Below are 23,894 nucleotides of genomic sequence, written 5' to 3'. Positions count from 1 at the left end.
CAGTGTAGTGAGAAGTGCAATGACCTCTACACTGGAGAGACCAAGTAACCTTTACATAAACACATGGCACAACATCGCAGAGTAGCTTCTTCGGGTCCAAAATCAGCAGTTCATTTGCATCAACAAATGAAAGGACATTCCTTTAAGGACAATGTCCAAATTCTATATAGTAAGGACAACTGGTTTGAAAGAGGTGTGAAAGAAGCCATCTGCGTGTGCCAAACTAGAAAGGCTCTCCCTAAACAGAGGAGGTTTGCGTTGTCACCTATTGTCTGCTTATGATGTCCTGATATCTTTCCCCCCAAAGATCGCCTCATACCACAGGAAGAGTGGCGACTTATCGAGCTGCTTTGCCGCTTGGCAGATGAGAAACTGGTTGGTTTACAGGACGATCATTCACCAGCCCCGCTGGGCAACAACAACTTCAACTCTATTGTAACCACCCCCAGAGCACACAGCCACCAGAGACCTAATATTGAGAGAATCCACACTTAAAAAAACGAACCCTTTTTTTTTTTTTAAAGGTGAAAAGTCCTCAGCAAAACAAGTAGAGTCAAGTTGCCACGATTCAACCTTTGCGAATTACCATGATCTTGATGACTAAGAATCTACACAGAAGTATACAAAAAAATCTTAAAATTACCCCCAAGAAAGTCGAGAAGTTACAAAAATAAAGATGCTGTTCTACAGGGAATTTATGGGGGAGTCATATTTGCAGGAAAAAGTAATAATGTTGTGAGGATAAAGTCGTATTTTAAAAGACAACAATTCTGTCAACTGAGCGGAATTGATTGTTCATTAATCATGTCATAAATAAACTGAGGCAAAATGGAGAGTACCACTTGGCTGCAATCAGCAGAGGTGCTGTTCATTCACTCGCTTCTAGTTTGCAGTTTAAAGAAGAATACAAAATAGTAACATTAAAAAAAATAAAAAATAAAAAAGGTCATGAAGTCAAATGAACGTAGTCATAGTTGAGTCTTGAAGCAGCTGTGGCAAGATGATGTCGTTTGAGGACAACCACTTAGTGCACATTGTGTTGAATTTAAGTTCGTCCCATACTTTTGATTAGAAATAACCACCAAATTATTGATATTCCATAGCTGATTTTCCAATTGTCAAACAAGGAAATGTAGACAAATGTGCATTGTTACTTCTAATGCAAATATTTGATTGTTGAAAATTAAGGAAAACAAACAGTGAAGAACCGAAGTGAAAATTCAAATTGAGAATTTGAAAACGCTGCCTCCCACAGAGCACATTGTTCTATCTGCCTCCATCTGATTGGCCGGGCTAAAATTGCATTGTGTCTCTAAGATTACATCCCCGTCATCTCTGTTTACGCTCAATAGCTCATTTTGACATGAACCATTTCATAGGCCTGCACTAGCAGCTATTACTTAGGCCACAAATAGCATCGGCCGCCAACAGAATAGCAGCATTGCGTTACAGCCCCCCAGCCCCTCCCACTTCCCTTTTTTTTTTTTTTTTTTTTGCAAGTCATTGCATGTAAAGGCGGTTTAGAGAGTGAGCTATTGTTTAAACTATTTTTAGTCGCATACTGTGACCTCACCGGAACATCAGTACAAAATTACAAATATTTTTACTTTGCGGTGCCGCACATGACAACTCATTCTCTCGTCGTCTTTGGCCTCCTGCCCATGCTGGACTGAGTATTTTAATTAAAGTGTGATCGGGGTTGGAGGAGAGTAGCATTCTAATAGGATTGCGGGTTTGGTCCGTGTCCAGGCCAAGGCCATCAAGCTATCACGGAGCGCAGGGGATGAGGACGGACAGCAAACAGTCCAGACAAAAGGTTGGCTTCATCAAGGAAAAAACAAAAACAAAAAATCACCTGGGTGTAAACAAATCGGAGCGTCAAGGATGTGAGGGTCATAAATATCGTAAATGGAAAATATCAGGCTTTAACAAGGCTGATTGATATTATGCACAGGAACAGTCACTTGCAAACTCAACCCTAAAAACTGCACTGCCTAACTAATTGCATTTGCTTGATTAATCAATTAATTGATTAATCCATCCATCCATTTTCTTCACCGCTTATTCTTACTACGGTCACAGGCGTGCTGGAGCCTATCCCAACTATCTTCGGGCGGGAGGCGGGGTACACCCTGAACTGGTCGCCAGCCAATCGCAGGGGACATAGAAACAAACAACCATTCCCACTCACATTCACACCTACGGCTAATTTAGAGTCCTCAATCAAGCTACCAGGCATGTTTTGGGATGTGGGAGGAAACCGGAGTACCGGAGAAAACCCACGCAGGCACGGGGAGAACATGCATACATTTTTGCTATGTGTCTACCCTGCTTTAGACAGGAAACTTGTTGAAACAACATCATCTCTGCTAGTCACAGACAAGTAATTCACTCCATTTTGCTTCAAGAAGCGATTAATCGACAATCATTCCACAAAATTCTTGGCAATCAATAAATGCTCAGTCGTGACAAGTAACCAGCTTCCCTTTTATAATGTAAATATGGTGTGAGGGTAATGATGCGAGACGAAACCCATCCATCACATCCATTGGTGTTACACGTCAGTCGGATTCATGCAACAGCTGCCACACTTCCACATCGTTATTGGAATCAATGCAGTTGAGCACGGATTCCGCGCTCGCAGATTATAAACGCTACAGATATCACGGGTGGATTGTGACTAATATACGTGTGTCAGCAAGGTTCCAGGACTGGTGTCTCAAAATAAATATTTCAAACCCAAATTATAAAATTACAAGTTTCCCCATTCAGTGTGGGCCAGATGAACAACCAGCACCTGGACTAAGAATGCCTGCGGCGTTTGCTTCGTTTAGTGTGCAAGAAGAGGCGAGAGTTGTGGGAGGACAACTCATACGAGCTGCTTTACCATGACAATGTGCCTGCTCACAACGTCCTGAGCATCTGACAGTCCCTGGCGAAGAAGGACATCACTGTGCTGGACCAACCACCCAACTCACCCGACCTGGCTGTTTGTGATTTCTTCTCAAGGAGGTCATCAAGGGATGACATCAGTATCGCCAAAAGGATTGAGAATAATTCCAGGAGCACATGAAGGTCTGGTACAGAAGGCTGGGAAAGTGCGTTAGACTACAGGGGGATTAAATCAAAGGGAAAAATATGCAGTTTGAGGTTTATTTGTGTGGATCAGGACTGGTTATGGTACTAAGGGATTGCAGGATGGCAGATACTGAATAGCCGATCGCTGAGTCGGGTTGGAGCCTGAACTCAGAAAGTAGGCCTGTGCATGACTCCAATTACGATCGCAAACTACCTTCCGAAAAACTACATTTCTAAAATCCAGCCATCTATCCCTTTATTAGACCATTTGTGTGGATGAGCTGGAGCCCGTCCCAGCTGATTTTGGCCAATAGGCGGGGTATACCTTGGACTGGTCACTAGCCAATTCCAAACAAGCATTCAAACTCACACCTACTGTAAAATAAACAAAACATACAAGTACGGGGAGAACAATCAAACTCCACACAAACTCAACCGTGAGGTCACTGGGTCACTGTGCTGCCCATTTGTCAAATAGTTTGGTTAAAATCTTCACATCTTTGCCTGGTTTTCAGAAATTCCTGTTTGGATATTACTTTACTGACTTGTATCATTTCGAGCTTCACCCAACTTTAGAGAACGTGCAGACAAAAGTGTTCACTTTTATTTAAGAATTTTAAATATAATTTAAAATGTATGGCCTGTGACGGCTCAATTTCGAAGTTCTCTCTTTTAACGCCATTGGAGTCGATTAGGTTGGCGGGATTTAACCTAACTATTATTGCACATCCACCTCGGATTATATGCTTGAGGGTGGGGGTCTTTTAGCATTCCAGACAAACGTTTAGGCCACCATATGGCCCAGGTCAACTGAATTGACTTGTTTGAGTGCGCCTTTGCCCTGGGAACATTAATGCCTAGACAGTGGCTCAGGTGTTGATGCAGCACAGTTGAGTCTTTCGCTGCCTAATTCCAGATTTGTGGCCTTCACAGTGTCCACTTGCTAAGCATAGTAATCCAAAAGGATTGGCAAGTATTTTTAGTAATGGATTTACTGACTGTCTGTTGATCCCTTGATGGGTAGTAGCATCGCAGGAGTACCGTATTTTCACAACCATAAGGCGCACTTAAAAGTCTTACATTTTCTCCAAAATGGACGGGGCGCCTTATAATGCGGTGCGCCTTATGTGTGCACCAAGTTCCAAAATCTGTAAATGTAGTTGTGTGACTTTGATGAGCGCTCCGCTTGACTGACTGGGAGCATTTCCTGCCGACACGTTGCTTATACAGAGGAAAGGCGGACGTGACTGAGTACAGCCTGCAGACGTAACGAGGGAAGGGTGCGCGTGACAGAGGACGCTAAAGCCACGCCCCCAGTAGGTATATAGCGACTGTATGCGCATTGTGCAAAACAACATCGGTTTGGTTAAGGACCCCCGAAAATGGCACCTACGAAGAGACACGCTTACGAAGCACAGTTTAAACTGCAAGCTGTCAGTTACGCAGAGGAACATGGGAATCGAGCGGCCGCGAGAGAATTCAAGATCAACGAATCCATGGTTCGCAAGTGGAGGAAGCAGGAAAACGAGCTTCGCCAAGTCAAGAAGACGAAGCTGAGTTTCCGCGGAAACAAGGCGAGGTGGCCCGAATTGGAAGACCAACGCGAGCGATGGATTAATGAGCAAAGAACAGCCGGGAGAAGCGTCTCTACAGTCACCATTCGACTGAGTGCAATAACTCGGAGCTTGCCATCATTCCGGGAGGCTTGACGAACCGCTGGACATCCGTGTAAACAGGGCGTTCAAAGTGAAGTGAGTGGCGTGGGAGCCATGGATGACACATGGCGAACACAGCTTTACTAAGACTAGGAGGCTGCGCTGGGCGAGTTATGCCACAATTTGTGAATGGATTGTGGCTGCTTGGGCTAACGTGTCTGCTTGGAAGCAGGAAAACGAGCTTCGCCAAGTCAAGAAGATAAAGCTGAGTTTCCGCGGAAACAAGGCGAGGTGGCCCGAGTTTTGGAAGACCAACTCGAGCAATTGATTAATGAGCAAAGAACAGCCGGGAGAAGTGTCTCTAGAGTCACCATTCGACTGAGGGCAATAACGCTTGCAGAAGAAATGAAAATCGAACATTTTCAAGGAGGTCCGTCTTGGTGCTTTCGTTTTATGAAACGGTGCCATTTATTCATCCGGGCAAGCACTACCGTGACGCAGCAACTTCAGGCGGATTACAAGGAAAAGCTGGCCATCTTCCGCTCCTACTGCAGTAAAAATATTGCCGACAAACACATCCAGCCCAACCACATCACCAACATGGATGAGGTGCAGCTCACTTTCGACATCCACACTGTAACCACACTGTAGAGAAGAAGGGGACCACCAAAGTAGCGATACGCACAACGGGGCACGAGAAGTTGGCTTATACTGTTGTGCTTTGTTGCCATGGTAATGGACAGAAACTGCCACCTATGGTGATTTTTAAGAGGAAGACGCTGCCTAAAGAAAAGTTTCCAGCCGAAGTCATCGTTAAGGCCAATCAAAAGGGCTGGATGGACGAGGGAAAATGAGAGAGTGGCTGAGTGAGGTGTACGTCAAGAGACCGGATGTTTTTTCCACTCGTCACCGTCCCAATCTGTGACTCCATGCGCGCCCATCTCACAGCCGCTGTGAAAAACCAAGTTCAGCAAATGAACTCGGAGCTTGCCATCATTCCGGGATCCTTGACGAAGGAACTCCAACCGCTGAACATCGGTGTAAACAGGGTGTTCAAAGTGAAGTTGCGAGCGGCGTGGAAGCGATGGATGACAGATGGCGAACACAGCTTTACTAAGAGTGGGAGAACATGAGGACTTTGATGGATTTCTGGATAAGGATTGATCAAAAAATAACGTGAGTACATTATTAAATACTTCAATAAAGTACAACCAAACTCAATTTTGCTCCCACTGCCTTTTTAAAAACTTTGTTTTAGCGTGCATGCATGCTATCGTATGTTTTAAGCTAACGTATGTTTTACCATGCCTGCGCCCAATAATACGTTGCGCCTTATGTATGCGTTAAATACAGAAATAGACCGCGTAACTGAGACTGCGCCTTTTAATATGGTGCGCCCTATGGTCGTGAAAATACGGTATGTACCTCAGGTGACCCTGCAAATACAGCATGGGGTCTCGATGTTGGTGGTAGCAAACCTAAGAGGTTACTCAAAGAAAGAATAAGGTCGCAGCTTCTGATCATTATAACACTGGATGAAGGCTTCAGAATAGTCGTAGTTTTTCTGGAGTTTTCTCACCGATCATGAGCTACTACAACTACTGGAGAGTCTATGGCCGTGGGGTTTGGCCGAGGGCGAGGGAGTTGAGGAGGGGGTGGTCGGGGGTCGGTCACCCAAGGTGCAAGTTTTTTTTCGGAAGGGGAGCGCAACATTTTAAGTGAGGAAAAAAATAGTAGTTGTAGAGGTTGCAGAGATCGTAATTTATACACACGCACACAAATCTGCATTTCAGAATCTAAATGGATACCTTAAAAAGGTTCGAATTGGCGGTGAGCCAGGACGTCTCCAAAGTCTAAAAAAACAATTAGTCCGAAAACCTATGTTACATGCAGACTGATTTTTGGGAGCTCACTTTCACAGGATGCGTTCGGTAGCCCTAAAGCGACAAAATGAGTCATTAATAAAATACATGCGGTTCTGATTTCAAAATGACATGGTCAGTTGAGTTAAGTGGGGCACTCACCTAAAAAAATTATTTACCGTACATCTTAACAGAGCTTTAAAAAGTGAGCAACCCCAACCCATTCCTAATTGCTACAATTCTGTTTCACTCATCTTTGTCAACAGTGAGCCTGTGAAGCCCTTTGACATATTTGTGATTAAGGTCTATACAAATAAACTTGAACTGACATCACAAACACGGAGCCCCTGTGTCAGCCCAACTTGGCATTGACCACATTACAGTAATATGTGAGGATTTGCTATCGGGAATGTTGAACAGGTTTATCATTTATGATTGTCACCCTGACTGTTTTCCGCGTAGCTCGAGGAGCAATAATAACACACCCCACACCAAATGGTAATAATATTTTAGGGTCTTTTGAAAATCAAGCCTTTAATCATAAGAGAAGGAAAAATGCTCAAATTCGGCCTGATTGTCAGTATGCATGTACCCCGCAGTCATGAGTAACAAATGTGTAATGTCTCCTACTTTATGTAGAGAGCTAATCGTTGACTCATCCCGGACACTGGAAGACTACTTACTGGATTGAAATTTTCCCAGAACCCAAAACATTCGTTTCTCGCCCTTCTCCAGGTAAGTCATGTTCGGAATACTTCTTAGTGTACAGCATCAGCAGTACGGCAAGATTAAAACTTCTCTTTTTTTTTTTTTTTTTAAATAAATAAATAAATAGCAATCCCGTGCAGTCTCACCCATTACCACACAGAGCGTCCTCACCTTGGAAGAGCGCCTCTGTTCAAAGCTTGATTATATATTTAAGATAGAGAGAAAACTATGAAAATGATGGTGTCATCCATCTCATCTAGCGTCGGCAGTTGATGCAGCATCATCACAGGATGCTGCCAAAAATGCTCCGATACCAAGGAGCAGTGAAGTTGAAGGTGTCCCCTGAAAAAGCAGATCGAACTTGAAGGTCATCAGAAAGCCACTCTAATTGCCTCCTGGCTTTCAAAAAGACCCTCCGGCAGGGTTTAATCCCAAGCGGCTTCCCAGACAAGCTCAGCTAGTCCAGTGTGTGTGGTTTTGCTTGAAACGAGTCAGGATTTGTATGCAGGACACGTGTTACTGAATAAACTCCGGATGTGACGGGAATTTTGTTGCCGAATGTTTGAAAATGCAGGCCACATTCACTGCAAGTATACATTTTGTTAAGGGTATCTGCTGGTTTAAAGAAAAAAAGAAAAGAAGACCTATTTGGCCCATCTCTGCTGACTGCAGGCGAGAGGCGGGGTACACCCTGAACTGGTCGCCAGCCAATCGCAGGGCACATGCAAACAAACAACCAATCAAACTCACATTCACACCTACGGACAATTTAGAGCCTTCAATTAACTTACCATGCATGTTTTTGGAATGTGGGAGAAAACCGGAGTACCTAGAGGAAACCCAGGCAGGCACGGGGAGAACATGCAAACTCCATACAGGCAAGGCCAGATTTGAATCCGCAGCCTCAGAACTGAAGGGAAGATGTACTAACCAGTCGTGCCACCTCACCCTTTTTTTTTTTTTTTTTGAAACAAATTTTGCAACATTTTTGATGACTACCAAATGATTGTTGGTGGGTCCGCTCAATTGTCAAACACTTTATGAAGATTTACAAAGAAAATATAGCAAATATTGTTTTTTAGGGGGGAACTGTGCCATTTTTAAGATCCATAAACAGCAGATATTACGTGTAAGTTTAAAGGATAATTAAGGCATTCATTTGGGAAACACAATTGCAGAAGTTTTAAGGATTTGCGAACATCATGTTATCATGATGACATGTTAAAAGGTCAAATTTTGAATGCATCTTTGGACATCGACATAATTTTTCAGGCTAAACATGCCGCAGAATTAACACACAAGTTTAGAGCATGGGTCACCAACATGGTGGTACTGTAGCCCCAAAGGACCACATGACGGGCCTGTGGGCCTGTTCTAAAAGTAGCTCACCAGTGATGGGAGATTGTGATTTCCTATGAATGCTATCCAAGTTAGCATTTGAAAATGTAAATGGGAATACAGATTTGCATATTGCTCTTTGTCTGTTTTTCATTTAATTTTTTTTTAATAATTATGGCCAAGGAGTTGTTTTTTTCATGTAAATACTGTAACTGAATTAGGTTACAGAGTGTAGGTTTTTGTTGTTGTTGTTGTGGTTTTGTGTCCTGTTCGGCTGTTAGGTCAAGCAGAATGGAGGATCTGTATCCCTTTTATGCTGGAACAGGGTTAGTCACAGTGGAGCATTTAAGCTGCCGCTGCGGCGGAGTGTAGTTTAGTGCCTACGTATTTGAGGATACTGTACTCACAAATTTGGGTTACGTCGGCACAGTAGGAACAGCATCGTAAACTGTGGACCCCCTGTGATTAATTATACTTAGGTTAAAAATATCTTTTAATGGTTATTAATCGCATACGTTAGTTTGACAGCACTAATTCTAATAGTAAGTGAAAGCTACCATAACTGAAGGCTGGTAATGGCTTTTTGTTCTTTTTCGCATCTATAAAAAGCCTTCCCTTGATTCTGTTTTATAGTTGCAGTTACATTCAGTTATTCAGCCGTCCATCCATTTTCTGTAGCCCTTATCCTCATTAGGGTCACAGTTGAGCTGGAGCCTATTCCAGAGGACTTTGAGGAGAGGCGGGGTTCACCCTTAAGTGGTCGCCAGCCAATCACAGTGGTTGCAGTTATATCTAATCAGATTAATACTTTGTATTGTCACTCAATCATGGCAACTTTTGACAATTTTCGCAGATGTTGTAGGCCCTTTCACAGACCTCAAATAATAGAAAATGAAATTTGTCAAGGATCTTAGAATGGGCTCTTTATTAAAGTCATCTGTAACACACTTACTGTAGCTCTCAAGTGACTGTCTCGGATTGTAAGTGGGTAGGCTTTGTTATGCAAGTGATTGTTGCGCGCTTGGCTGAGTTAATTTTATGATTCCCATCATTGCTTTTCCAATAGAGTATCCCCCAAAGAGTCCACTGGAATCAGCAACTAGCGACAGAAAAACGGCAAACGAGTGCTCGCCGATAATTAGGTATTCTCCCTTAAAATGATGTGACAGCTCTCTGACAGGAAGTTATTGATCCAACCGTCACCACTGATTGGCTTCAGCTTAGAACACTTTATTGTGGGACGCCTTAGGCAAGTATTTATCTGTATTTTACACAGTCTTCTTCTTTTTTATTAGTCCCTCAGGATCATTTAGAAAGCGCCATTATCGGCAAGGTCATCAAGTAATGTTTACCTTTTGTACAATAGTAAATCTTCAACATCGATGAAACTGCCAATGTATATGCTTTTTTTATTTAAAGGGATGACCCTGTCAATCCTTTCAGATCATGGAATAGTATAAGTCTTTCCTGGGCAAACAACATATCGATTCATTTGATCATAGAAGAGCAAACAAGATGTTGACCTTGGCGTGCACCCTGCCTTGATGCTATATCAGTGCTGATTTTATTTGATTCCCATCCTTTAGTGTCACATGAGAATGCAGGATTTATAATCCTAGCATGCAAAAACACAAATGCTCCTTGTTGTTCACATACTTGCTAGCTCTCTAAATCACAGGATATGTTATTTAGGTATTCATTTGGATTCAAGTAAGCCTGATATTTTTTTAAACATGTCACAAAGATTTCTAATGTTGGATCGGTCTATGACGATGCCGTAGTTATAGTCATGTCCATTTAATGAGAAAGTGATAATGTTGGCCTTCAGTCTGCCTTTTAGATTCTCAGTGTTCAATCGACTGTAAGGTATCGAGTTAGTCTAACGCCATGCACCCCTTTTCAACCTGCAAACATGAAAAAATTATCAAAATAAGTGACGAAATTCACATGATAGAAATAGAAAAATTCCAGCATAAAACAAACTCGCCACACATAAAGCAGTGTTGATTGGATTGTGACTGATAGCAGCTGACGTGCATTTTTGATTTGTTTGTTCTTTTACTTCAAACTTTCATTTTACAGATAAAATTTTCATAATAAATATTTGATTTGTATATAAATGTGTAATTATTATAAAAGACCACCATTACACGTTTATTCTTGCGCACACCCTGGAGGATATTTTTGGAATCCCTGACACCTAGCAATTTTATTAACATTTCTATCATATAGGAGACAAAATATGAATATTGACATATTTTTTGTCATTATCTGCTGCAATCCAGTATTAATACAATTCCTCAATTATTTAGCTAGAAAAATATATGGTATTGTGCTGATACTGTACCTCTAATGTTGTGGTCAGTGGTTACTGTTGGTGGTTCAATACTCTAAATTAGCATAATCATTCCATGTAGGACCAAAAGAGGCACGGGACAAAGCTTTAAATCCAGGTCTAAGTCCTTTGAGCTCATCCTTATGAATAATACAGAACCTAACAATGGCAAGGTGCCCCAGTTCGATACTGAGCTAATGAATCGAGCTCTAATGACTCACTTAGCTCACCGATAAAAACAAACAAACATTACTCTGTTTGCTCAACTCGACAACCTGGCGTCAAATCCTTCTAATGTTTGGAGGTCGGCTAGTGTGTTGACTAAATCTATTTTAGTGCATCCTTGTTTTTGGAGGGCTCATTCATGCGATGCAGTATGTTTCAAATGATTAAAAAAGTCACCAAATTCTATCCTTCAATTTTGCCAGTTGTCACTGTCAATATTCAAGGTTACAAATGGCACGCAATGAACTGCTAGTGGTTGTCGTCTTTATACAAAACAACAACAACTACAACAACAATAGAGGGGGTCCTCGGTTTACGACGGTACCGATATAGTATAGGCAGTGTAGGGAAAGGTCATTTTCTACGCAAACTAGTTCAAAGTTTAGTTCACTATTCCAAAGATGAACTAGCTCAGTTCATTGTTCATAATAAAACATTTTTAATGAAATTTACTGGTCCAAAAATGAGCTCGTTCATATCCCCCCCCACCCCCACCACCCCTGCCATCCCCTCAAAATACTGGCATTTCATTTGCCCATTGTTGCCACCCATTCAGTCTTCATAGTAGCCAGATGCAGCCTTCACCCTACAAGCTCAAAAAAATGAGGAAAAATGTGTCGCTTTAATGGTCTTTTTTTCAAATGAGAAATTAAAACCAAAACAGGACTTTTGTCCTTAATGTGCAAACAAAAATACGTATTATGACTATGTCTGCATTAGTGTAGGTCTGTGATAGACTACGACACGTTCCGTCATGCATTCAAATTCTGGTTATGTCAGCGTCATGGGAAACGAACTCCGTCTTAAACTGTGGACACTCTGTACAGTTGAAAGTTGAAGCCAAATGATCAAAAGTTAAAAACACAAAGTGGTATTTGATCGGTGTAATGTTTCAGTTTTTATACAAATGTTTAACCCGATTTTACGTGGGGCAAATAAATCATAAAAATGTGTATGGATGTTTACATTTAAAACGTCAATGCGACTCATCTTTGCAGAATGCATGTGTCTTGTTAATAGTGGTGAGCTCGTCTGCATGATTGTTATAATGTTAGTTGTACACTAAAATGTGAATGGCAGTGACAGGACGCGCATTTGGAACTTGGGCCTTTAGTGGGGACTTACCCGACTTATGGTGCGATCATACAAACTGTAAGTACTATACAAATATATATACAAAAACGCAACTATGTCACATACATCATCTGGAGTAGTTCAAATCAATTTTATCTCACGACATGACAAAAACATCCATCCATCCATTTTCTACACCGCTTATCCTCACTAGGGTCGCAGGTATGGTGGAGCCCATCCCAGCTCACTGCAGGCAGGAGGCCGGTACACCCTGAAGTGGTTGCCAGGCAATCGTAGGGCACATGTAAATAAACAACCTTTCGCTCTCACATTCAAAACTACTGGCAATTTAGATTTTTTTTTCCCAACTTAACCTACCACGCATGTTTTTGGGATGTGGGTGGAAACTGGAGAACCCGGAGAAAACCCATGCAGGCATGGGGAGAACATGCAAACGCCACACTGGCGAGGCCGGATTCAAACCCGGGTCCTCAGAACTATGAGGCGGATGTGTTAACCAGTCGGTCACCGTGCCTCCATGACATACCATAAATAAATAAATGATATACATCATACTCACCAGAGATGCTGATTATTAAACATATTAATGTGTGCAGATTGCAGACATGTTTTTCTATGTGATTGGTGAAACAAATTATCCTGATGCTAATGTAGTTTCAGTTACATCAGCAAGCACTACAGATTGGGCAGATTAGATCGACATGGCAGCACATAGAGGTCATTATTTGATTGGACCAAAAATCTAATTTTCACATAATGCATTGCAGCCAAGAAAAACACTGTGAAATGAAGCAAGTAGACTGCTGGGAGTAAAGTAATACAATTTCATGGAACAGAATTTAGATTGTAACTGTAGGGTCAGTCCTTCTGATAGTAATAAGGCCAGCAGAATTGACCTTGCTGACCCTGACGGTTCACCACTAGTATCTCTATATAATAAAAGGTTTTACGGTTTTGTATTTTTTTTATTATTATTATTTTTTTTTCTAAATCCAAATTAATGGACTATGTACGTAGAACTTCTGTGTTTGGGGGTAAGATGGCATGTTAACTTCCGGTCGGCAGTTAAACGCATAATAACAACAATGACAGCGTCAAACTGGTCAAAATTCACTTGCCGTCTGCTGAAATTACTTAAAGTTGCCATGACTGACGTATTTGCTTTGAATTGCTACTGTTTTACAAATAATGGCGAAGCGATCAAAGGATTCATAACTGATTTTATGAGCCATTCACAGTTTCACTGCACAGGTCCATTTGTATTTAAACTTGCATGGGTAAATCTTTTGAGACACTGAACTTTCAACTCAACTGTATTTATGGAGCACTTTTAACCGCCGCCGACTCTTGTATGAGTGGTGAAATTATTTACTTTCCTCTATCTCCTTTGTAGTTCTGGGTCACAGGGAAACGTGATAAAACTCAAAGCCGAGTTGAATCTGGCGGCACACAGCATTGTTTGCCAGAGGTCCTATCTCTTCGTCTTTAAAAAGTAAAAAGCTTCGATGCCATTTCGACATCGAAAAGTATCATCAGCGAACTATTGAATACCTATTCCACAACTCCATGTTAGCACACATTTAATGAATGAGATTGTTTTTCTATCAGACGGCGTCCTCATCGTTTGAAACATATTGACATCAGAAACTGTTACACCACCTGACATCTCCACCGGAAATGCTTTATGTGTTGCCATGCATATGCTCCATTGAAGGTCCACAAGCAAATCCATGGTATACAGCATTAAATAAAGTCTGAAAATGATGTCTTCCTTCTTCGAGTATGGCGCTGTAATGAATGAAAGAAAAAAAATACTAGCAAGGCAAGAAAATGCTCTTGGTCCGTGTTACAACATCAGACAGGTAATGGGCGTTTTTCTCTAATTGTTTCAGCGGTGTAGAGCAATTTCCATTTTGATAATTAATCTGTCTGGCTTTAGCAGGCAAGCGAAGGCCCAAGCTCCCTGATCATAACCTTGTTGTGTGGAGGAGACCCACTTCTATCTCTACAGCAGGATGCTGCAGTGTGCTGGGTGGGGAATGATTCTCCGGACGCTTACGTCAGACGGTCACGTGCTCCACACGTGAAAAAGCTGCTAAGCTCTCGTGTCATTGATGCAAATCCATCAATGAATCCAGAGAAGTGTCTGATGGCATGCCGTCGCTAACTGATGTTCTGGCCGCTTTCAAGAAAATGAGGTCCTCGCAGCGAGGATCACTTGATGAACGACTTCAACTTTTCACCTTTAAGGAGATGAAGGAATGATACACGAGTGTTTTCACAGTGTCCCAGAGTTTCTTTGTCTTGTAAGGAGGCTGGATACTGGCACAAAGTCATGAAAAAGTAATGTTACGCGGAGCACAACAGCAGCATCTGTGCAGCACACGTGACTGTTTTCCCGTCACACTGGGAAAGAGCTAGATCATGATTGATGAGCCAAAACATTATTGGAATGAAGGACATCAGGACAGCCCAGCTTGGCTGAGTCTTGGTATGTTTTACGAGAGGAGGGTGGGAAGGGGGGTGGGGGTTCTCAGTCTGGTCTTGGAATCTATTGCATTTTTACTTGGTATTAATCTTGGTCTTCATTTGTCTAGTCTTGGACTGGACTCCTCAAAGTATTGGTCTTGACTTGGTATCAACCTCACAAAATATTGGACTGGATTTGGTCTCAACTCCAAACTCTTGGTCTTAACTTGGTCTCAACATCACAAAGTCTTGGAGCTCTGTTTTCGTGATGAGCGCAAATCCAGCGCTGCGCGTAGCATAACTCTGCGAGGGGGCGGGTTGTCATAATTTCGCAGACGCACGCAGCCGGCGTATTTAACAAAAGGGGCTGTCCGCACCGCTGGGCGTAAACACAGCGGACTTTATTTGCCGCCGATGAAAGCAGTATATTTCATTCATTCCTTTTAAGAGAGGCGCAATGACGGTCTCGCATGGAGAGAGCGATCCGTGTGTGACTGGAGCATTGTCACTTCGCTGGTGTGGCAAAAGACAATGTGTTTAAACACAGAATGAGCAGGAGATAACTGCGGGTGAAATATGTCCGCGGACCTCATGAATCCATCCCCACCCATTAAAGATCGTTCATGCATGTGCCTTAGTCTTGACTCGGCTTCACGTTGCTTATTCTTAACCTTGACCTGGGATATAGTCCTCAAAGTCTCAGGCTTGACTTTGGTTATAACTCCTCCAGGTCTTGGTCTGCACATGGTCTCAACTCCTCGAAGTTTTGGTTTGACTTAGTCTTGGCTGTTCAAAACATTGGTTTGAATCTTTCTCACATTGCCTCAGTCTTGATCTCAACTCTTTAAACTCTAGGTCTTGACTTTGAAGAGTTGATACCAAAGTCTTGGTCTTCCCTTTGAGGAATTGAGACCAAACTCTTGGTCTTAAATCCTCAGTCTTAGTCTCAATTTATTTTTAGTACCTAAATTTGTCACTCTTGACTTGGTCTCAACACCTCAAAGTCTTGACATGGTCACACCTCTGCAGAGTATTGGTCTTGAATTGGTCTCTTTATACGGGCTTGACAACAAGACTAGCTGAGACATAAAAAGGCTGTGGATACAAAACATCCCATCTGAAGCCCTTCTTTCTTTCCAGCTCATCATTTTGACACCTTAGTGGAGGACTCTACCCCCACCCTTACACAACAGGCCAAATAACACATCCTGTGATAGATTATCTAACGGCATCCTCCCTTGTAATCATAAAATAGCCAGAGTAACACGCAGCGAACAGCTGGCTGAGCAACTACTTTAAATTTAGCTACTTCCTCCCCTCCGTGTTCTGTTCCCTGTTTTAATCTTATTATGCAATTTTTGTTTTTGCAAATGTTTCCCCACAAATGCACTTTAAAGACAGCTGTGGTCTCACAAAGTCGACATTCACTAAAATTGGGATGTGTAGCTTGGTTTTTGCCAGTACAAAAGCAATTCAAAAGATGCCGCATGTGTCCACACGTGACACTGTGTTGGCTACGTGAACGTGACGATTGAGGATACATCAGTTGCCATTCTGATTATGAGAAGGGGAGGGAGGAGCACTCGAGTTTCCTGTCGTCACTCGGCCCCAGTCCGCAGCCGGCATGTGTTTACAAGCCGCGCCCGGCCCACCTGATACTTTGCATGTAATTCTAGATACCCCTCGCCATGACACAAGGCACTGCAGGTAAAGATTTAACCACAGACATGCAAAGATAGACATGTCCAGACCAACTTAACCTCCAAAAAGTCAAAGCATTCTATTTGAATGTGCTCCCCCATACCATCTGACTCCTGCACGCAACCTCCAAAAAGTCGAAACAAAGCTCACAGATGGCGCACCCTGTCTAGCCTGCACACAAACTAAAGGTGCAACCCATTCAACATCCTGAAAGGCACACCCCTCTCTCCCCTGCATATAACCTAAAAAAGTCAAAACAATGCCAATTTAAAGGTGCACACCCCCTCTCGTTCCTGCAAGCTAAAGACGGAAGCGTGTAGAGTTGTTTGTAGATTAAGGCATAGTTCACGGCGTGATTAATGCTGCCGTTAACCATGTTGCGGTAGATAAATCATGGCCCCCCTGCTTAAAATATAATCTTGGCAGTGTTGTCGTCAGCACGCAGCTGCATACAAGGACTTTTATCTAGGTCAGGTTAACAAATTATGCTTCTGTGACGTAGTTTTTAAGGTCATACGAGGACAAACGTACATTTTTTTTGTATGACCTTTACCACTATTTGCAAACATAACCCAATCTGCCCCAAAAAATATTGAAACGGATTGAAATACCGTACCAGGAAAATAGGTATTGAAATTTGACTAGGTAGAGTAAAACTACCCTTTACCACAGGTAAAACGTCCGTTAATGGACGCAAGTTGGTTAGAGAAACTTTTTTGGCTTTTTTGTTTTGTTTTGTTTTGTTCAACTTGGTCTTAACTCCTCAAAGTCTTGGTCCTGAGTTGGTCTCAGGTGTGGCAAAAGACAACGTAACTAAAAACGGTATGAGCTGGTGATAACCGTGGACATCTTAAATATGTCGTGGACCTCATGAATCTATCCCCACCCATGCACGTTCGTGCATGTGTACCCCCCACAGCTGTGTGCGTGCCAGTAGGGTGATTGAAAAAAATATTTTAAAAAGGCTAATAATGATGAAGCTGGGATAGGCTCCAGCACGCCCGCGACCCTTGTGAGGATAAAGCGGTACAGAAAATGGATGGCTTGATGGATAATAATGATGATAACAATAATGCATTTAATGACCTGCTTTCTACAATGATTCAGAGGGTTTAATGTCCGCTGTTCACATATTTATGAATGAAACACATCTGACCCACACCACATATCACAGAGCTTGTGTACAGTATCTGTCTGCCTGCCCCTCGATCAAATTCGCATTAGACTAGTGGTCAACCTCATGCACCAGACTTAGACGTGGTCCCACTCTTCAAGGAGGCCTGCTAGACTAGGTTTTGCTCATGGACCGGCGTAACCCCAATGCAATTAAAATGGGACGTCTCTGGTGGTCAGGGTCAGGTCACAGCCGACTTCGATCCTATTCAATCGAAGCGGGTTCTTTCATAACTTTTAAAAGCAGCACTCCTAGGCTTCTATGGAGTTGTCTTTATATCCGAAAGAGGACTCAGCAATCCGTGTGTGTGACTGGAACATTGAACGATAGCGGTATACACAGAATGCTCATAATATTAATCATGCGTTCAATTAATCGATTTTTACAATGTTTTAAAGGGTTGGATGCCTGCTGTGATCCACCACATATGTCCAAGGAACTCGTGTGTCTGTCTGCCTCTGCATGTGCCTCAATCAAATTCACCCAAATTGTGGTAAATCCCCTTCGCCAAAACTTAGAAATGGTCCCAGCAGGCATAAGTTTACACTGACTTTCTGAGACCAAAACCTCACGCTGCCAAGCGCATTCCTTCCGCTCCGCCGACACTGCCAAATTGGCAAACCCGCCAGCGAGCCTTGCGCTTGCACCAAAATCAAGATGCGCCACCATTTGCGCTCCGCCGCACATTGCACACTCTATGAAAATAAAGCACTTGGTCCTGACTCAACAAAGCCTTGTTCTTAATTTGGTCTAAACGGCACAAAATCTTGACCTCACACCGCTTCGGCCTTGACTTGGTCTGCAGACCGGGCTACGTGTCAGTCATAATATACTGCACCAGTTTGTACTTGGTTGTAGCGTCACTTCATATATTTGTGCAGGGTTGGTGGTTGTGGCTTAGGTTAAAGTCGTTAAAGTACACTTAAGCAACAGGATAAAGTGTGGTTGAAGTAGAGGTAAGCATCTGAGGAGAGTGCACGACATACACACATACAGTATAGTCTGTGGTTTTTGCATTAGTAGCACACACTCGAATGAATTTGTAGCCCATCTGGAGCCCACTTGTGCATCGTGCCCTTGTGGCTGATGTAATGCCGCTGCAGCCACTTTTGGATCACACAATGACTCACCGAGAAACCTGAGACGTTTTCAGTGTAGACTAGATGAGAGTTTCAATTGTTTGATGTAACTATTAACCTAATAGATTGGCACGACAACACACTTGGGCCAACACTCTTACTATTTTTTTGTTTGTTTCGACAGCATGTTTTGTTGTTTGTTGTTGTAGTGTTGACGTTTTAAACTGTTTTTCTCATAGGAAATAACCACATTTTGCTTGTATTAACTGCACAGACAATGTTTTCAGCAAGTGTAAAAATAACCAGTTACCACTGCTTTTCATAAAAACAATAACACACGTTTTAACTTTGGTAACAAGTGACGACACGAATGACAACACTAAAGCACTCTACTAACACTCATTGTTGAGGATAGTCCTTTTGGAATAAGTGTTGCAAAAAGCCAAGGAAATCAAATGCACATGTAATGTTAATCTTTTGATGCCCGCTGTACACCGACGTCTTGTCTCAGGCATGGCGTTGCTTGGAATTCTGAAGTTTTGTGTGAATTTTGAACGCATTTTCAAGAAATTTTGGAATATGTGAAAAACCAAAGCAGACAGGTTGCATTAATCTTTTGATGCTTTCTGTCCGCTGATGCATGGCATTTTTCTCTCTCCATCTTTTGGATTTTGTAGTAAAAGGCCAAAGAAAAAGGAAAAACACACAAGTAGCGTTGTTTTGATATTCACATATGTCAACTTCTTCTTCTTGACCATAGTTGTTAATTCCTAAGGTTTGTGCAAATTTATGAGCGTTTTTTTGGTCTTCTTTTGAAATAAGTTTCGTAAAAGGCCAAATAAAAAGTAAACACAGGTAGTTTTAATCTTCTGATACTCCTGTACATCTGGTCTCATTCATGACCTTGAATTTCAATTTTTTGTGCTAATTTCAAACCCTTTTTCTCTGACCTTTGGGAATTTTTCGTAAAAAGTCTGCAAAACAGTTAGCTTAGCTCTTTTCATGCTCGCTGGACACCGACCTCTTGCTCGTGCATTAAGTTGTATGGAATTCACACATTTTTGCAAATAATATCCTTTTTTTTGGGGGGGGGGGGGAAATCTTGGTAAAGTGGCATTAAAAAGCCCCCAAAAAAATGTAAACTAATAACCGTTTGCTTTCGCTCCCTGTATGCAGAAATCTTGCTCATCCATGACAGTTTGAAATTGAATAATTAGTAAAGTTTTTTTTCCAGAACTGTTGGAATAAGTGTCACTGACATTTCTTCATGTCTCTCTCTGGTCTCAGTTTCATTTTGTGATTTTGTCAGTATATGCCCATACCAACTTAACAATCAATCAGACACGTTACTTGTTTTGTGCTGCCTCTGAGGTCATTAACGTGACAAGGAATAACAAATGACCGTGTGAGAATATCAATTATCGCAGGAAGGTTGATGCACAGATTGTACCATTATCCTTCACACAAGGGTGGGCTTGTGGTTGCCTTTTATATGTACAGTACTGTCTAAAAGTTTCTTAGATTTGTTGTTTCAAAGATGTTATACTAACCATCAATACCTCGACGGACCATATTCTACAATACGGTACCCCAATTCCAATGAAGTTGGGATGTTGTGTTAAACATAAATAAAAACAGAATACAATGATTCGCAAATCATAGTCAACCTATATTTAATTGAACGCCCTACAAAGACAATATATTTAATGTTCAAACTTTATTGTTTTTAGCAAATAATCAGTAACTTAGAATTTTATGGCTGCAACATGTTCCAAAAAAAAGATGGGCGAGGTGGCAAAAAAGACTGAGAAAGTTGAGGAATGCTCATCAAACACCTGTTTGGAACATCCCACAGGTGAACAGGCTAATTGGGAACAGGTAGGTGCCATGATTGGGTATAAAAGGAGCTTCCCTGAATTGCTCAGTCATTCACAAGCAAAGATGGGGCGAGGTTCACCTCTTTGTGAACATGAGCGTGAGAAAATAGTCGAACAGTTTAAGGACAATGTTCCTCAATCTACAATTGCAAGGAATTTAGGGATTTCATCATCTACGGTCCATAATATCATCAAAAGGTTCAGAGAATCTGGAGAAATCATTGAATGTAAGCAGCATTGAAAACCAACATTGAATGCCCGTGACCTTCGATCCCTCAGGCGGCACTGCATCAAAAACCAACATCAATGTGTAAAGGATATCACCACATGGGCTCAGGAACACTTCAGAAAACCAATGTCAGTAAATACAGTTCAGCGCTACATCCGTAAGTGCAACTTGAAACTCTACTATGCAAAGCAAAAGCCATTTATCGACAACATCCAGAAACGCCGCCGGCTTCTCTGGGCCCGAGCTCATCTAAGGTGGACTTATGCAAAGTGGAAAAGTGTTCTGTGGTCCGACGAGTCCACATTTCAAGTTGTTTTTGGAAATTGTGGACGTCGTGTCCTCCGGGCCAAAGAGGAAAAGAACCATCCGGAATGTTATGGATGCAAAGTTCAAAAGCCAGGATCTGTGATGGTATGGGGCTGTGTTAGTTCCAATGGCATGGGTAACTTACACATTTGTGAAAGCACCATTATGCTGAAAGGTACATACAGGTTTTGGAGAAACATATGCTGCCATCCAAACAATGTCTTTTTCACGGACGCCCCTGCTTGTTTCAGCAAGACGATGCCAAACCACATTCTGCACGTGTTACAACAAAAAATAAATAAATAAACGCCCCAAATAAGATAAACATGCTTGTGGAGTTCATCTTTTAGATCGGGGATTCCAAACTGTGGTGTGCGTACCCTCTGTGATTCTGTGACATAGTTACTATGCTGTTCCATGTCGGAGCCAACAGATGGTAGTGTGAGCTAAATAATGCACTTCTGAATCACTAAGGTGATGAAAGGGAAAAAGATTGTTTGGATGAAGGATTGATTAAATGGAAGTGAACTGTAATCACAAATGTAAGCTCTCTAAAATTCCTTTGAGTCATTTTCACTCAAACAATGACCCAGTTGTATTTTATCCTTATTTGCACAGTAGCTAAAACACATTTTCAAAGCAAACTATACATGGTAAATATGGAAAATGCAGTGGGAGAAGAGCACTTTTTAAAGATTGAGAAGATAAATGTTGGCAAATGTAAGAAATGTGGTCTAAAAGATGATTTTTATGGTCTTCTTGACCACCTGATCATGTTCTCACCTGTTTCTCTTGCTTTTTCTTTTCTCGCTCTCTTTATCCTCAGCTCCCCCTCTTTGTGCTGTCAGCCAAAAAAATACAAATTAATACAAGATAACAACTGCACAACAAAGAAACAAAGACAAACAAATATTCACATAGGCCTAATAATCTATTGAATATTTTTGGGGAAGATGATTGGACAAGCTCTCACCTGCACCTGGCTGACTTATTTTTAAAAAAAGAACATATGTCCATTTATGGAAAAGCAGACATTTCCAAACTATGTTTCGGGTGTGTGTCCCAAAAAAAATGCCAGGCCGGAACACGCCATATCTTGGCATAAGATACTTCACGATAACTTTTCATATTGTAGCAACTAAAAGTGAAAAAACATTTTCGTAAATGAAATTAAATAAAAACGAGAATGTTTTAAAAAACCGTTAACTAACTAAAACAACATTTTACATTTGCAAATTAATTAAAAGTGTAATTATAGCAAAAATGTCCTTCATTTTCGTCTTTGTCGATTTAATTTCATACATGAGCTTTCGGCGTAATTTTAAAGGTATTTTTTCTTTCCAGATAAATACATAGATACAGAACGGATACGGAAGGAAGGTCAAACAGTCTTTTGAGAATTATTATTTCACTTACTATACGTCGCCTAGAAGTGATGTCATTGGGAAGCGCCGTCGTATTGACTGTTTGCCAAACCATAAGCGCAAGTTTTGGCGGGAAGCTAACTTTTACGTTCAAGCTGTTTTTGTTGCTACGTGTTGCTAACGGAAACGGCTACCGACTAGCTAGCGCCTGATGTTCGTATTTTGGGGCAAACTCGGAGAAACGCACAACTGCGGAGAGTCTCAAAATGCCGCTGTTTCCCACCACAAAAGCCAGATGTGAACGCAGACAAGGAGTTTGCCTCTGTGACAGAGCAGCTGATTGAAATACTGCAACAACAGGACATAGGCAACAGAAGGGAAACTTGAAAAGCGTTGTTACAATAATCATGGACTCAACAAGAAAACAAAATGGATGCACTTTTACTGGAAATACAGGAGGTAAAACCAAGCTTACTTTCTATCTATCTGTCTAACAGGCACAAATGTGAAAGTCCACTTGAGAAGTTTGCAATTTAGCAACAAGGGAAGGACAATATGCAAATAACTTTTCATTTTAATGTTAAACATAAACACATTTTTAAAAGGCCATACAACATGTGTCTCATGAATGGTTTTACTGTATGTTGTGATGCATCTGATCTAACCTTAGAAGCAGTATTATGCACTGCACTTGATGCACTTCAAATTTTGTGGACTGTTATACAGTACCTGTGTTGATTTGTGGATGGTTGTTCATCTGTTTAGTAAGTTAATACATTTTTATAAAATCCTAAAAGTGGCTGGGGAGAGGGAAGTCTGGGCATCCCTGCTAAAGCTACTGCCCCCGTGACCCGACCTCGGATAAGCGGTAGAAAATGGATGGATGGAATAAGGATGTTGATTATTGCACACACACAAAAAAAATAATCCAAATTGCATTGTGGGAATCACACGGCTTAACGTATGCTTGTTTTCGTTAGAATTCGCAGCTAGCTTTGTGAGCGATCACACAAATAGTTCCACGGCCTGGCTATGCACTGTGTCGGGTTCCTGTACATTACAGTCTGGTTTAATCAGTGTAGTGTTCTCAAGAATCGGTGTTGTACTGTAGTTCACTTTTTTTAATTCACTTTTTACCAATCGATCAGCACAAAGTTAGCATCTGTTCAACATGAAACTACATTCTTCTTCATGTCCTTTTTTTTTTTGCAAAAATGTTCATCAGCCCCCTAGTTTTCTTATAAAGGTTCAATGCAGTTGTTTATCAAATTTGTTTTGATAAATGAAGATGGATTTTAAAATATAGTAAATATTTAAAAGCAGTATATATTATATACATATTGAATATAAATATATATTAAAATATATGTTTTTATTTTGTTGGGAAAATGACTCGAAA

General features: G+C 41.5%; 1 protein-coding gene across 2 annotated transcripts in view; it reads right to left on the bottom strand.

Annotated features, from left to right (window-relative positions):
* The window catches only part of LOC133465064 (potassium/sodium hyperpolarization-activated cyclic nucleotide-gated channel 1), a 121,717-nt gene extending 99,125 nt beyond the window's left edge, over window positions 1-22,592 (bottom strand). Inside the window, exons 1-2 of one of the 2 annotated variants that reach the window (XM_061747471.1) lie at window positions 22,548-22,592; window positions 21,915-21,972 (exon numbers count right to left, since the gene is read on the bottom strand). Coding sequence is in view for 1 of the 2 variants with exons in the window: in XM_061747470.1 (XP_061603454.1) it covers window positions 21,915-21,972; window positions 22,105-22,234 (188 nt within the window). In the remaining variant the exon portion in view is untranslated. The other variant, XM_061747470.1, reaches the window with a different exon arrangement.
* Between the last annotated feature and the right edge of the window lie 1,302 nt (window positions 22,593-23,894).

This window comes from Phyllopteryx taeniolatus, chromosome 15, assembly GCF_024500385.1.
Source record: "Phyllopteryx taeniolatus isolate TA_2022b chromosome 15, UOR_Ptae_1.2, whole genome shotgun sequence".
NCBI classification, from domain to species: Eukaryota; Metazoa; Chordata; class Actinopteri; order Syngnathiformes; family Syngnathidae; genus Phyllopteryx; species Phyllopteryx taeniolatus.
This window is presented reverse-complemented; position numbering and strand designations above follow the sequence as displayed.